The sequence below is a fragment of the Lagenorhynchus albirostris genome, chromosome 15 (assembly GCF_949774975.1).
Source record: "Lagenorhynchus albirostris chromosome 15, mLagAlb1.1, whole genome shotgun sequence".
NCBI lineage: Eukaryota > Metazoa > Chordata > Mammalia > Artiodactyla > Delphinidae > Lagenorhynchus > Lagenorhynchus albirostris.
The window spans coordinates 26,900,971-26,915,884 of NC_083109.1; the positions used below are offsets into that span (position 1 = coordinate 26,900,971).

The 14,914-nt window shown below is 51.1% G+C and overlaps 1 protein-coding gene across 6 annotated transcripts in view; it reads left to right on the forward strand.

Moving 5' to 3' along the window:
* The window catches only part of BCL2L1 (BCL2 like 1), a 51,925-nt gene extending 38,304 nt beyond the window's left edge, over positions 1-13,621 (forward strand). For all 6 annotated transcript variants that reach the window (XM_060124564.1, XM_060124562.1, XM_060124563.1 and 3 more), the window contains exon 3: positions 11,974-13,621. In XM_060124564.1, the coding sequence (XP_059980547.1) occupies positions 11,974-12,111 (138 nt within the window). In that variant the 3' untranslated portion in view covers positions 12,112-13,621. The remainder of the gene's footprint in view (positions 1-11,973) is intronic.
* The last annotated feature ends 1,293 nt before the right edge of the window (positions 13,622-14,914 follow it).

The following is a 14,914-nucleotide window of genomic DNA, read 5'->3' on the forward strand; positions in this document are numbered from 1 at the left end:
ACAGGTCATGCCACATCAGGTGGGACAGTGAGTTGCTTCTGGGCTTGCCTGGTGATGGTGGTGGTGGCCTTCTGCAGTTTGTTGGTGCTGTGGGCACTGACCGTGAACAGCAAACCTCCAGGTGGCCCCTCCTCAGCGTCATGGCTACAAGAGTACTTCAGCTCTCCTGGCACCATCTCAGGCATCTTGCTGTTCTCTACCTTGTGGGGGCTGGTGGACCGGGCTGAAGATGAAACAGGGAGACTAGAAGGAACCAGAATGAAGGAAATGCACCCTGAGGGCGCCTTCAGCTCTGAGGTTTTGGTTACAGGGGTGTGTGTGTGACCATTTGTATGTGGTGGGGGCTGTAGGGATTTACTCCTGTTGCCAAATCCTCCAGAGCCGTTGCCTTCTGCTGTGGAATTCCAAACATTTCCCATCAGATAAAGGTGGCTGAAAATACCCGGGACTTGTCTGGACTAGTTGGAGGCGGTGCTGGGGTGAGGAGGTTGAAGCCACTGGGGTACAGCCCGGCGAGGTCTGGCCCTCTGAGGAGCTGGCCTTGGTCACAGACATGCCCATTGCCCTTTTCCCCAGGAACCTGCAGGTTTGAGGGCAAGGCTCAGCAGGCTTTAAAGTGGAGGCAACAAGTTCTTCTACTCCAGAATGTTGCCTCCCACCTTCCGCACTAAGTTATTGGATCTTTTGGATACCCCTGAGAGAGAACACAGGTAGTCACTTATTTGCCCATGTGTGAATTATTTTCATCCTCCTCATGCTGCAGCACTGGTAAGAGTGATTTGAGATGATCCCCTTCATTTTGCAGATGAGGAAAGTCCCAGGCTTTCCCAGCATCCCAGACAGAGGAATGGACTCACCCCAAGCAAGCCAGTGACAGAGCTGGGACACAAAACCCACACCTGCTGATGCTCAGCCCATTGCTCTTTTCCCCACAGCATGCAGCATTGATCAGCACCAGATGAGGGAATGGGGGCAGCTCTGGGCAGAAAGGAGGAGGGAGTGGCTGCTTTGGACCATGGAGTATTTAGAGGCATAGACCCCAGAAAGAAGCAGAATTTTAGGGAGGGGGTTGACCCCAGAGACCAAGCCCCTGTTCCTTTTGTAGATTGCTACCCTAGTCCCTCCTGCCTGTTGCCTCAACACAATGCAGAAGATGCCTTTTCCAGAACTTTCTCATGAGCCTGGGAGAACTTGGTGTCTGGGGAGCCCCAGGTACCCTGCCCAATCACCTGGTGTCTTGGGGCCTCCTCCTAGTTTTGCCAGGCAATGAGGGTAGGGATGAAGAGAGAGGGAACTGGCCTTCTTCCCTTCCCACCAGTCAGCCATACTCATCAGGACCTTCTCTGGGCCCAGCACTGGGCTAGGCCTGGGGGACAGAGCTCATGGTCAGAAATGAGCAGCTCAGCAAACTGGTGAGAGAGCCGAAGGAGACTTGGAAGGGGAGAGCAGGAGGCCTCCTTGAGGAAGTGGCCTGTAGGTTAAGACCTAAGAGATAAGCAGGAGAGAGTTCAGCATAGGGACCAACATGAGCAAAGGTCCTGAGGCCGAACAGAACATGGCATGTGAGGAATAAGCAGCTTGGCCCTCGACAAAGCTAAGGAAACCCTGCAGACCATGGAGAAAGGTCTAAGACTCGGGCTGAGCCTTGGTCTAATAATAAGAGCAGTATAATAGCTGGCATTTACTTAAAGTCTACTATGTGTCACATATAGTTCTAAGCCCTTTATATGTATTACTATTGAATTTTCACAATGTTCTTGTGAAATAAGTACATTTTTAATTCCCATGTTATAGATGAGGTCCAAAGCTAAACATCTTAGTCTAATTGCAAGACTTTTTGGGTACCTGCCTATTCTTTGCTCTGGCAGCCCAGTTTGGTGGAGAAAAAGAAGTTAATTTGTCACCAGCCTTGGCCTCATCTGGATAGCACTGCCATTTTACAAATGAGGAAGCTGATACTCAGAGAGCAGCGGGACCTGGTCCAGGGCCTTCGGCAAGGCTGGCATAGCTTCCTCTGCCAGCTCATGTTGCCTTCTTGGGTAGCCCTTGGGACAGAGTTGGAGGAGAGCAGCAGAGGAGAGAGAACCAGAACTAAGGCCCAGCAATGGCGGGAGGTAGAGGGAAAGAGGCAAAAGTTTTCCAGGAGAGCTGATCAATGGGAAAAGTTTTCCAAAAGAGCTGTCCAAAGATGAAATGCTCCACATAGGAGGGAGGGAACCCCTGCTCACAGTGTGTAAGCAGAGAATGCCCTGGAGATACTCCATGAGTATGGACCATCTGGAATGAAACAGACCTACTATGTGATCTGGATGTTCCACCTTTCTTTTTGTTTATTTCCTTTCAGTTTTATTGAAATATATTTGGCATACAGTACTGTATAAGTTTAAAAGGTTTATAGCATAAAGATTTGATTTACATACATCATAAAGTGATTACCACAGTAAGTTTAGTGAACATGTCATCTTGTATAGGTACAAAATCAAATAGAAAAAAAATTTTTTTTCTTATGATGAGTACTCTTAGGATTTATTCTCTTAAAAACTTTAATATATAACATACAGCAGTATTAATTACATTTATCATGTTGTACATTACATCCCTAGTACTAATTTATCTTATAATTGGAAGTTTGTACCTTTTGACCACCTTCTTCCTTTCCCCTCCCCTCACCTTCCCCCGGCCCCTGCCTCTGGTAACCACAAATCTGATCTCTTTTTCTATGAGTTTGTTTATTTTTTAAGTACAATTGACCTACAACACTATATTAGTTCCTGCTATACAACGAAGTGATTTGGTGTTTCTATACAATTCAAGCTGATCACCACAGTAAGTCTAGTTAAGATAAGTCACCATACAAAGATACTACATAGTTATTGACTATATTCCCCATGCTGTACATTTCATACCCGAGACTCATTTATTTTGCAACTGGAAATTTATATCTCTTAATCTCCCTCACCTATTTCTTTCCTCCCCCAGCCCCCTCCCCTCTGTCAGACACCTGTTTGTTCTGTGTATCTGTAACTCTATTTATGTTTTGTTATGTTTGTTCATTTGTTTTGTTTTGATTGAGATTCCACATATAAGTGAAATCATATAGAATTTGCCTTTCTGTGTGACTTATTTCACTAAGCATAATGCCCTCTAGGTCCCTCCATGTTGTCACAAATGGCAAGATTTCATTCATTTTTATGGCTGATATTCCGTTGCGTGTGTGTGTGTGTGTGTGTGTGTGTGTGTGTGTATCATCTTCTTTATCCATTCATCTGTTGATGGGCACTTCGGTTGCTTCCATATCTTGGCTATTGCAAATAATGCTTCAGTGAACATAGGGGTGCATATATCTTTTCTAATTAGTGTTTTTGTTTTCTTCAGATAAATATGCAGGGAGTGGTATTGCTGGATCATATGGTAGTTCTAGTTTTAATTTTCTAAGGAATCTCCATACTGTTTTCCATAGTGGCTGCACCAGTTTACATTCCCACCAGCAGTGCGTGAGGGTTCCCTTTTCTCCACGTCTCCACCAACACTTGTTATTTGTTGCCTTTTCAATAATAGCCATTCTGACAGGTGTGAAGTGATATCTCATTGTGGTTTTGGTTTGCATTTCCCAGTGTTTTGTGATGTTGAGCATCTCTTCATGTGCCTGTTGGCCATCTGTATGTCTTCCTTGGAAAAATGTCTGTTCAGATCCTCTGTCCATTTTGTAATCTGGTTATATGTTTTTTTGAGTTGGATGAATTCTTTGTATATTTTGGATATTAACTGATTATCGGCTATATCATTTGCAGATATCATCTCCCATTCAATAGGTGGCCTTTTAGTTTTGTTGATAGTTTCCTTCACCATGAGAAAGCTTTTTAGTTTAATGTACTCCCATTTGTTTATTTCTGCCTTTGTTTCCCTTGCCTCAGGGGACATATCAAAAAAACATTACAAATCAAAGAACATACCACCTATGTTTTCTTCTAGGAGTTTTATGTTTTCAGGTCTTACATTTAAGTCTTTAATCCATTTTGAATTTATTTTTGTGCATGGTGTGAGAAAATCATCCAGTTTGATTCTTTTGTATGTAGTTGTCCAGTTTTCCCAGCGGCATTTGTTGCAGAGGCTGCCTTTCCCTGTTGTATCTTCTCGCCTCCTTTGTTGTAGATTAATTGCCCATATAAGTGTGGGTTCATTTCTGGTCTCTCTGTTCTGTTCCATTGGTCTACGTGTCTGTTTCTGTGTTGGTACCATACTGTTTTGATTACTGTAGCTTTGTAGTATAGTTTGAAATCAGGGACCATTATACCTCCAGCTTTGTTCTTCTTTCTCAAGATTGTTTTGGCTATTGGGGGTCTTTTGTGTTTCCATACAAATTTTATAATTATTTGTTCTCTTCTCCACCTACCTCTTTCCTGAAATAACCAAGTGAAAAAAATGCCATTAGTATTTTGATAGAGATTGCACTGAATCTGTAGATTTGCACTCCACCCTTCTGAACCTCATCTGGGAAGTGGGGATGAGTTAGGGGTGAGCTTGAGCATCACATGGAAGGTTGGATGGGTATCTTGTAAGGTCACTTTTGAGTCTCTGACTCTGTTTCAAGGGTGAGCCTTGGTCCTTCTCACCCTGGACACTGGGAGAGGAATGAAAGGCTGTGGCCATCTACTCATGAAAGAATAGGGAGTTAGTTACCAAGGAAGAGATGAGAGAGGATTGAGATGAGGGGAGTGCCCAGACTGCCAGGGAATGAATGCTTATGAGCAGGTAGCAGCTGCCCAGGAGCCATTAAACATTTGGGCTCTGGAGCCAGACTGCCTGAATTCAAATCCCTACTCTGCAATTTATAACTGTATGGCCTTGGGAGGTCACTTGACCTCTCCGTGCCTGTTTCCTCATCTGTAACTTGGAGAGTAATGATAGCACTTACTTCATGGGGTTATTATGAGGATTAAGTGAATTTGCATACATGACGAAGCTCTTAGCACCTTGCCTGGTGCATGGTAAGTGCTCGGTAAAGAGCAGCCATCACTCCCTGGGAAGGTGGTCGAAAGCCCCAAAATGAGCATCTGTGCCCCCAGTAAATGCTTTTCTGAATTATCTCTCTCTGCCTCCAAGACTAGCACTCCACTTCTGAGCTGAGGAGGTGGAGAGCCCACGCTCGCACTGCTGGGCGCGATAGCTTTCTCAATTCCCCAGCGGAGGTGTTATCTCCTCCTGGCACAACCACTTCCTTTTCTGAGAAGTAAGCACATCTGTCAGGCTTAGCTTCTTAGAACTAATGGTGGGGGAGGAGGCGGGGGAGGAGAGGCTGGCAGCTGACAGGGGCAGACTTAGAGAAAGATTAACATGAAGTTTGCTGTGAGGATGCTCCAGATATTACCTACAGCCCGGATGGCTTGGGCCCCCCATGCCACCCTCCTCAGCCAGTAACACCAGGGTCACCTTGCTTTACCAAATGCTTTCATCCCCTGGTCTCACCATCACTGCCTCACCTCATCACTGAGGTCAAAGCAGGAGAAACTAAGGCTCAGAAGTAGAGCTGCCTGCTGTGCCACCCACAGCTGGGCTGGCTAGACTGAGGTGTCGGCTCAGCAATCTGACAACCCATCTCTTTGCCCTGCCCCACTGAGCCGCCTCTGAGTTGCCCACATCCAGGCCCGTGTTCCCCAGGGTAGAGGAGAGAGGCTGTGTTCCTCTCACATTGCTGAAGCCAACAGCTCCCCCAAGAAAGCCAGGGGAAGTGGATTCCAACCACAAACCTCACTTCTTCCGAGTCTCCGCCTGCTGCTCCCTGCCAAGAGAGTGATAAGACCTCTTCGTTTGCCCCACCACCCACCTTCCTGCCATCTCCTTGGGATCTCCTAGCAAGGCCTCATTTGTCTATTCAGCCGGCATTTATCAGCCTCTCCTCCAGGGAAACTGAGGCCAGGAACAGAAAGTGACTCACGGCCTGCCCATGCTGGGCTGTGGTGAGGCTGGGTAAGGTACAGTCTTGATGTCCCTGGCACTTTCCCTGGGCTGCTAGGAGCCCCTTCCTCTTCTCCACCTACCTCTTTCCTGAAATAACCAAGCAGGAAGGAAGCAGTGGGCCTGGGCCCTCCAGAGTCACCCTAAAGGAAGGAAGGGCCCGTCTGGCAGAGGTGCTTGTTCTCCACTGAAGCCAGGACGGAAGGGTTTCACTTTCTCTCCTGGCCTTCGTCACATCCTTTTCCTGTGGCACCCAGTTCCCCTCAGCTGGCTAGGGGCCAGAACTCATTCATTCAGCTGGTGGCCTCAGGCCACCTTCTTCCTCCTAGAGGGACTCAGGGCTATAGGCCTGGCCCAGAATATGAACTGGCTTCTCTACTTATCCACTTGGGACAGGTCTCTCAGTATCTCTGAGCCTCGGCTTACCTGGGCTTAAAGTGAGGACCTCCTTCAGTAACAGAAGTGCACGCACCTGGCTCATGATGGGGCATTGAGGCGAATTATCCTTTTGAAAGTGAGCAGAGTGCTGTGTAGAGGATAGGAGCAAAGGCACTGGAGCCAGATTGTTGGTGCAGGCAACCCAGCCATGTCACCAGGTCACTGTGTGACCTTGGGCAAGTCACAGATCGTCTGTGGGCCTCAGGTCCGTCAGCTGTATGCTGGGTTAATAGTAGTACCCGCTGGCCGGCAGAGCATAGAGACAGTTAAATAAACTAATCCACAGAAAGGGCCAAGAAGAGTGTCTTGCAAGATAAGTGCTTGGGAAAAGTCACCCACTGCTGCCGCCACTGAAGAGGCTAGTTCTCTGTGGGTGGAGACAGCAGGGACCCAAGATGGCAGGATTGGACATCAGAATGAGCAGGAGGCCAGAACTCAGACAAGTCCCAGTCCTACCACTTCCTAGATAGAGCTTGCGGGGAAACGCTGAAGCCTCCATCTTCACGTCTGCAGAATGAGGCTCTGACAAATGTTATGAGGATTAACTGAAAGTAGTCATTCATTTGTTCATCTCAAATAGGTTCATTTAGAACGGCACCTGCTCTGTTCCAGGTACAGCACCAGGTTCTTTAGGTATAAGTGACAAAAACTACACGCAGTCTAGTGGGGGAGACAGGACAAAAAACAATCACTCAAGTGAATGTGATTGTGCAGTCCCTCAAGTGAATGTGATTGTGATTGTGCAGGGAGTATGGCCTCCTTGGAGTAAAGTGCTTTAGCTCAGTCCCTGGCACAGGTAAAACATTCAGCTGTGTGATAAAGGTCAGCTGCCATAATAACAGATACTTTATTGTCATTTAAAAAGTGAGGACACTGTGGGCTGGAGAATCGAAGTAACCTGCTCAGAGTCACACTGCTAGGAAGAAGCATGGAGACGTGGGAGGTGAGAGAGGAGAAGGGTGGGGAGTGGAGGACTGACCGGATTCAAGCAGGAACTGCGCTCCAGCCCCTGGCAGGGCGGGTGGTCCGCTGGCACTTGGGCCACTGCCCCAGGGGCACTGCTGTGCCAGCCTTTCTCCTGACTTCTCCAGGGTTGCAGGGGGCCGCAGGATAACCTGCATTGTGCAGTTGGCTGTCTCTGGGCAGAGATCTAGCTGAAGCCAGTCTGTGCCTGTCTGGATGGACCCCTGGCTTCAGACATGGGTCCTTGGTCCCTGCCTGCACTGAGCCCCCAGACTGATGGGTGAGACCGACATACAGAAGGCCTCAACCTGGGGACCCCCCTGCCTCTCCTTCCCGCCTCAGGGCCTTTGCACTTGTTGCTTCTGGTGGAACATGCTCTTTTTCACCCGAGATTTTTAGTCCTCTCTTGGCCACTGCCACCTAGTCATTCAGGTCTCAGTTTAAACCTCGCTTCCCCAGAGAGGCCTTTTCTGGCCACTCTACCTACATCAGTCCCCTGGTATTCTTTATCACCTGCCCGGGACTTACTGTCTTCAAAACCTCATCATATCTGAAATTGTCTTGCTTCTTTATTCTCTCTGCTTCCTACTAGGACAGTGTTTCTCAACCTTTTTCTCTCTTCACCACTTCCCACGAAGGAGTCCTTTTAGACATGTTTGTCCTAATTGCCCTGCCGTGACTTTGAATACCACAGCTGTACTGTGATCTCTTTCTGTGCTATGCCCCCCGCCCCCCCAACCAATGGAGAATGCATGGACTAGAATGTAAGCTCCGGAAAAGTGGGGACCTTATTTGTCTTGTTCACTGCTGTGTCTCCAGTACTGGGCCTGGAGCATGGTAGACACTCAGTAGTTAACGGTGTGAATGAAGGTCCAAAAACTCCGGGAGCACAAAGGAGATATTCCTCGTGAAGTTGAAGAGAGATAAATAGGGAGGTCTTCTCAGAAGACAAGACTCCAAAGTGGAGTCGTGTAAGCTGAGTAGGGTTGGCTGACTGAGGAAGGGAGGTGTGGGGAGGGTGACCAGTTAAAGACACAATGCTGGCAAAGGCACAGGGGCATGAAACGCTCCGGAGTGTGGGGCTGGGCCAGTCCACGCATGTGGCCAGGACTGTTGGAGGGAGGACCTTGAAAATGGCCCCCGCCTTAGCTTCTCCTGGGGACCCTGGTTCTTGTCTCGCCACTCTGAAGGGCCCCGATGCTAGAGGGTTGAGTCCAAGCTCTACCACAAACAGGCTATTTGAAACTGTAGAGTGCACAAATGGGTTGGCCTTGTTGACTTTGGGGTCTGCCAGCCTAGGAGTCCACGGTTCTCCCATGGAGGTCATTAGCCACTGCCTGTCCCCAGTGGTCCTGAAAACCCCACATGGATCCCATGGTAGTGGTCATAGCTACAAAGAGAAACTTGCCCCACTTTTGCCCTAACCCACACTGAGGATAGGTCTCCTGAAAGCCTCTGTGACATCAGAGACCTCCCTACAGCCCACTCTTACGTCTGACCGCCTGTCCACCACGTCAGCTCTGGCTCGCAGCAGTGGGGGCTTATCTCTGCTTTTCCAGACCAGGGCAGCTCCGCAATCCTGTTTTATTTATCCAGAGCAGGCGCCCGCTGAGAAAATGGCTGTGTTTGTTTCCAAGTGTGTCGTGTGAACCGTGGGCTAAATATACCCACACCACTGCCTCCCCGGCACCCGCCCTGGAACAGCACGCCCCGTTTTGCTCTTGCTCTCTCTGCAAAAGCAATCCCCAGAATCCTCTCTCCCCCCTCCCTAGGAGAAGGAGCTTCTGAAATGGAGATGAAGGTTGTCCAACCGCGAATGCATGGGGTGGGGGTGGGGCTGGGCAGCTCAGAGCCTTGTCTCTGTGGCACCGACAGGAGAATGTTCCCGCCACCCTAGAATAACTGTTCCTGGACAGTGAGTGCTTTGTGCCTTGCAGCAGGGCCTGTTTATTCCAGCTCAGCCTCAGAGTTGAAAATTTCCTGTGGCTGCCAGCCCTCTACTTCAGGAAAGTTCCCATCGAGGGAGCCAGGCCTCTCCCACTTTGGCTGCAACCCAATGTCCCTGGTTTCTTGTGGGACATTTGGTCCCTTGGGATAACCCAAAGCCTTCTGGCCATGGCCTCCCTCTCCCATGCTCCCCACAGCCCGGGACTCTCCCTCATCACAGATCAATCTTTTTTGTGACTTCACCTGGCCCTACTTCACTTGGGACCAGAAAAATTTTAATTCCTGTAAGAATTTTCTGGTCTGCCAACACTCATGGAGGCTAACCAGGATGAAGGCCAAAGAGTAAGGACGCTGGCTGCTGCCACTGCCACTGCCCCTGCCCTTCTCTCCCCAGAGCCAGGGCTCCACCTCCACTGCAGCCCCCCACATAGGGAAGTGTCCTGCTGTAGCAGCACTTGGGTTGGGGCCAGGCAGTCCTGAGTTTTGATCCTAGCTCTGCCACCTGTTAGCTGGGTGACCCCAGGCAAGGTCTTTCCGACTCTATACCTCAGTTGTTTCACCTGTGAAATGGGGCTCAGGTCGCTACATCTGGGGATTCTGATGAAGGAGAAGTGGGATGACAATGTCTGGCACTTAGAAGACATGTAAGACCTTTGTTCTACTCATGTATTTATTGAGCACCAACTATGTGCCAGACACTGTTCTGGGTATTTAGAAACAAGACAGGCTCTCTGCCTCATCAAGCCATGACTACTGCAGGAGACAAATCAAAACAAAGACCAAGGGTAGGCTCTGCTTCTGAAAAGTGCTGAGAAGGAAAATAAAGCAAGGTAAGGGGGTAGGTAGAGAGAGATCAGGGTGGTGGGTACCATTTTAGACAGGGTGGCCAGGGAAGGCATCTCTGAGGAGATCACATTTGAGCAGAGTTAGGAGTGAAATGAGGGAGCCTGGGGTCAAGTGCTCCAGGCAGCAAGGGCAGCAGGTCCCGAGCTCAGCGGATGTTCGAGGAACAGCAAGGAGGCCAGTGCGACTAGAATGCAGTGTGCGGTGGGGAGGGGCCGAGTCCTACCAGACCTCTCTGGCCGTGGTGAGGACTTGATTCTGTGTGTGATGGGGAGCCTTGGAGAGCTTGAGATGGTGGAGTGACATGGTCTGAATGGTGGGGTTTTCCCCACCTGCCTGCCTTCCCCTCCCAATGCCTTTTCCCCAGTAGATGGTGAGCTTTCTGGAAGGGCTCTGGCTCATGCATCACTGCTGCCTCCCTAATGGTTTAATAAATGTTACGGATTCTTTGAGTCAAGGTGGCAGCTCAGTGCGCATGGCCCTCTGCTAGGTACCAGGGACATGAACAGACATGACGCTGGCTTTCTAAGTGCAAGGGAAAGCTGTTGGTGTGCCACGATCTGACCTATGTTTTAAAAAATCTTCTTGGCATGGAGTTAAGGGGACGTCATCAAGACTGGAAGTAGGGCCCAGCAGATATCACAGTGAGCAAACTGGCCGGGTGGGACCTGGGGCCAACCAGAAATGGCAGGCGCTGTCTGAGGGAGCCGCCTGGTGGCTCAGCCAGTCGGGCCCAGGTAGAGGTGTGGGCCCACGATGTGAGTTCTTGGTGGAGAGGCAAGAACACAGTCTCTAGAACCAGCCAGTGGCCTGTTCCCTCTCTAGGCACACAAAGCGCACTGATTTCTAGGCACCAGGCACCAGGTTCGGATTCTGGCTCCACCAGAGAGTTGGGTGACCTGATCAAGTCCCTCAGTGCTCAGAGGCCAGGCTTCCTGGTCTGTCAGTGGGGAGAGACAGCATTGCTGAGAGGATTAAAGGACAGATAGGGTGCGAAGCACACTCATTAAAGGGTGCTCCAAGCTCCCCTCTCCCTGCGCCACAGGCTGACTCCACCCCAGGCCTGGTCATTTAACCCACTGCCCCTCCTTCCCTGTATCACGTGCTTCCCTCCTGACTAGCTTCAGGGAGAGAGCTATTGCTCACCTCCTCCTGGGCCCAGGGTCACACCCCCTGGGGTGGGGGACAGGGCCTCATAGACCCCATCCCAGTCCTGCATTGTTGTTACCCTCTCTACTCTGCCCTGCTCTGCCCACCCATCAGCCTGCCCTGGTCAGAGGCTCCCTCCAGATCTGCTCTGCTCCTGAATCACTCTGGGAATTTAGCCCTGGCTCCTTTCTCTCCCTCCCTCCCTCTGTTGCAGCAGTGGAAAGGCTGAGGCCTGGTGGTTCTGCACCACCCTTGGGCTCAACTCCAGGCTTCTCCGAGGCTTCCAGACCACACGTGGTCTAGCTCTCGCTCACCCCTGCACGCTCATCTCCCTTCTTCTCTCCACCCTGCTCCAGACCCCTGACCTCCTGTCAGTTCCCTGCCCATCTCTTTCCCAACTCAGGTTCTGAAGTATTACTTCCTAGCTGTCTGACCTTGGACAAAACTCTTTCCCCACTCTGCACCTGTTTTCTCAGCAATAAAATGGGTTGGCTATCCCAAACTGAGGGTCAGGAAGAAGGACAGCCCTTAACCCTTTATCTGGCCCAGAGTGGGCATGGACGGCTACAGTTTTTCATTTCACCAAGGCCAACGCATGCAGATGGTCCCCCTTTGTCCCAGCCACATTACTGTTGAGGACTCGAACAGCATGTTCCCTTCTCTTCTGTCTCCCTGCAGGACACTTTCGTGGAACTCTATGGGAACAATGCAGCAGCCGAGAGCCGGAAGGGCCAGGAGCGCTTCAACCGCTGGTTCCTGACGGGCATGACTGTGGCTGGCGTGCTTCTGCTGGGCTCGCTTTTCAGTCGGAAATGACCAGACACTGACCACCCACTCACCCGCCCACCGCCATCCTGCCCTCACCACAGCCCTCCGTCCAGCCACCGTCGCCACCTGGAGAACCACTACATGCAGCCCACGGCCACCCACACATCACAGGGTTGGGCCTAGACCTGGTCCCCTCATTTAGTTTTCTAGAATTTACCATGCTTCTGTGAAAGCCGCCTTCCCCGACACCTCAGTTCTCCCGGCCTCAAAACCCACAAAATTTCCCCAGATTCTGTCCCGTGGAAGCTGACAGGTTTGGGGGGATTGTGACTGGGGGCTGCAGTGCCCTGCCTGATTGGTGGAACCCCTTGCCCCCTTAGCCTCACTGAGGATGCTTTCCTGCCAGGGAGCTGGAAAATTTTCTGACCCTTTTCCCCAGAAAGAGAGACTAGATTGCCTTCATTTTGATGTTTGTGGCCTCGGAATTGATCATTTCCTGTCTCTCCCTCCTCCCTGACCTGGGCTCCCCTTCCATTTATCCCCACCCTCCAAGAGCCGCTTAGGGGCCACTTCTGACTAATTAGGGATTCAGGCTGCTTGGGATATAGAAACAAGGACCAGGACCCCCTCCCCACCTCTGGCCTGGCCAAAGTCCCTACCCTCAATCCCAGTGTCCTAGAGGCCTCTGGCTAGAGGCCAGCCCCACCTGGGATGGGGGAGCTGTAGCTGCAGGAGGCACCCCATGCCAAAGCTTGGGTGGCCCTTGCAGTTGAGCACCACCCCAGTTCCCTTCCCCTTCCCCGGCTCCCATGACCACGACTGAGGGACCGACTGGGCCCAAGATAGGTGCCCCAGAGCTGTTTATGGCCTCAGCTGCCTCGCTTCCTGCAAGGAGATCGTCCTGTGGCACCTTTGCCTTGGGCTGCTGCCCATGGGGTTCAGGGGCCTCTGCCCAGAGGTGAGGGGGAGCCACGGGGAATAGCTGTGGGAGCCCTGGGGTCTTCCCTACCTCAGGCAGGAAGGGCAGGAAAGAGAGCCTTGTGCGTGGGGTGGAGGTAGGGCTGGCTGGAGGGGCCAGTCCTGTCTGGCCTGATCGATTTGTGCCCCACCCCCGTTCAGCCTGGGCAGCCGGGCTGCCAAGGTCAGGGTGGCCTGGCCAGGAGCTCTTCAGGCCTCCCTCTCTCCTCTGCTCCACCCATGGCCTGTCTCATCCCTGGGGATCCTGGCCTAGCCCTGGCCACCCCGGGCTCTCTGCTGTACATATTTGAGACTAATTTTTATTCCTTGTGAAGATGATATACTATTTTTGTTAAGCGTGTCTGTATTTATGTGTGAGGAGCTGCTGGCTTGCTGTGCGTGTGCACGTGGAGAGCTGGTGCCCAGAGATTGAACGGCCTGATGCTCCCTCCCCTGCCGTGGTCCGGGGAAGCCAGCCGGGGGTCCTGGCTCCTGAGGGGCACCTGTCCCTCCCCCAACCCCCACCCCACACTTGTTCCAGCTCTTTGAAATTGTGTGAAAGTGAAATTCAGTAATAAACTGTGTTGACTTGGTGAGCAAAGGGCCTGGGCTCTTGTGTGCTCTGGGACAGGGAAAGGAGGGGATGCTTGGCTGGCAGGGGGGCTGCAGGAGAGCTGGGTACCGGTGCTGGCTCTGCTGCTCTCTGGGGAGGACGTTGGACAAGTCTCTTCCTCCCTCTGGGCCTGAATTTCTCCACCTGTACACTGGGTTTTTATTGAGCACCTGCTGTGTGCTGGGCATTGGGGCTGTGTATTAACAGGACAGACACAGTCCCAGCCCTCAGGAGCTGACATTCTAGTGGGAGAAACAGTCAAATGGCCACTTGGCAAGTGTTTACTGAGCCCTGCTCTGTGCAGGCACAGTCCTAGGCACTGGGGATCCTGCAGGGAACAAAGCCCTTGCCTTTATGGAGCTTCCATTCTGGTCGGGGAGACAGCCAGACGAATACAAGGATGGCTGGCTGTTGCAGGGCAAAAGTGGAAACAGGATGACCCTGAGGAAGTATGGCAAGACATGAAGGACGTAGTGGGGAAGGAGGTTAAGAAGGGGTCAGACTTGAGATACCATTTTAAAGATAATCCCACAAGATCAGCTGATGTATTGGAGAGAGCTCTAGGAAGAAAGAGGAACCAAGGGTGATTTTGAGGTTTTGAAATAATGATATTATTATAATCACAAAATGAAGCACACATCTGAGGCCAGTGCAACACAAGAGGCTCATAGTGAGTGCTCTAACAGCATTTAATACGGAACCTGAGCCTGTCTGGGAGTCAGGGAGGCCTTCCTGGAGGAAGTGCTATCACAGCCAGGGCCTGAAGAATCTATAAGAGCTATCCAAAAGAAGCAGGGAGGCAAGAAGAGTGGTCCTGGTGAAGAAGAAGCAAATGCACAGGATGAGCAAGAGTTTTCTCCGGGTTGAAGAACAGTTGCTGTGTCTGGAGGCTCCTGGGTCAATATGATGCCAGACAGGTGGAATGAGGGGACTGTACTTGGTCCTGAGGGCAGTGAGAGCCAGAGAGAGGTTGTCAGGGAGTGCTACACCACTTAGAGCCCCCAAAGCACCCTCTGGCTGCTATGTGGAGAAGGTTCTGGAGGGGGAGCAGAGTGGAGAAGCCATGGTTTGGTTAACACTCCAGTTCTGAGAGTGGACAGGCCAGGGGTGTATCCTGGGTCGCCATTCCTGGTCTTTGGGCAAGTTACCTAGCCTCTCTATGCCCTAGCTTTCCCATCTATGAAATGGGTAAGATAGCAGTACCCATCTCAAGCGATTGTGGTTAAAATTGAGTAAGATAACCTAACGAAGACTGGAAGTTGAGGGGGGAGGCATCAATGA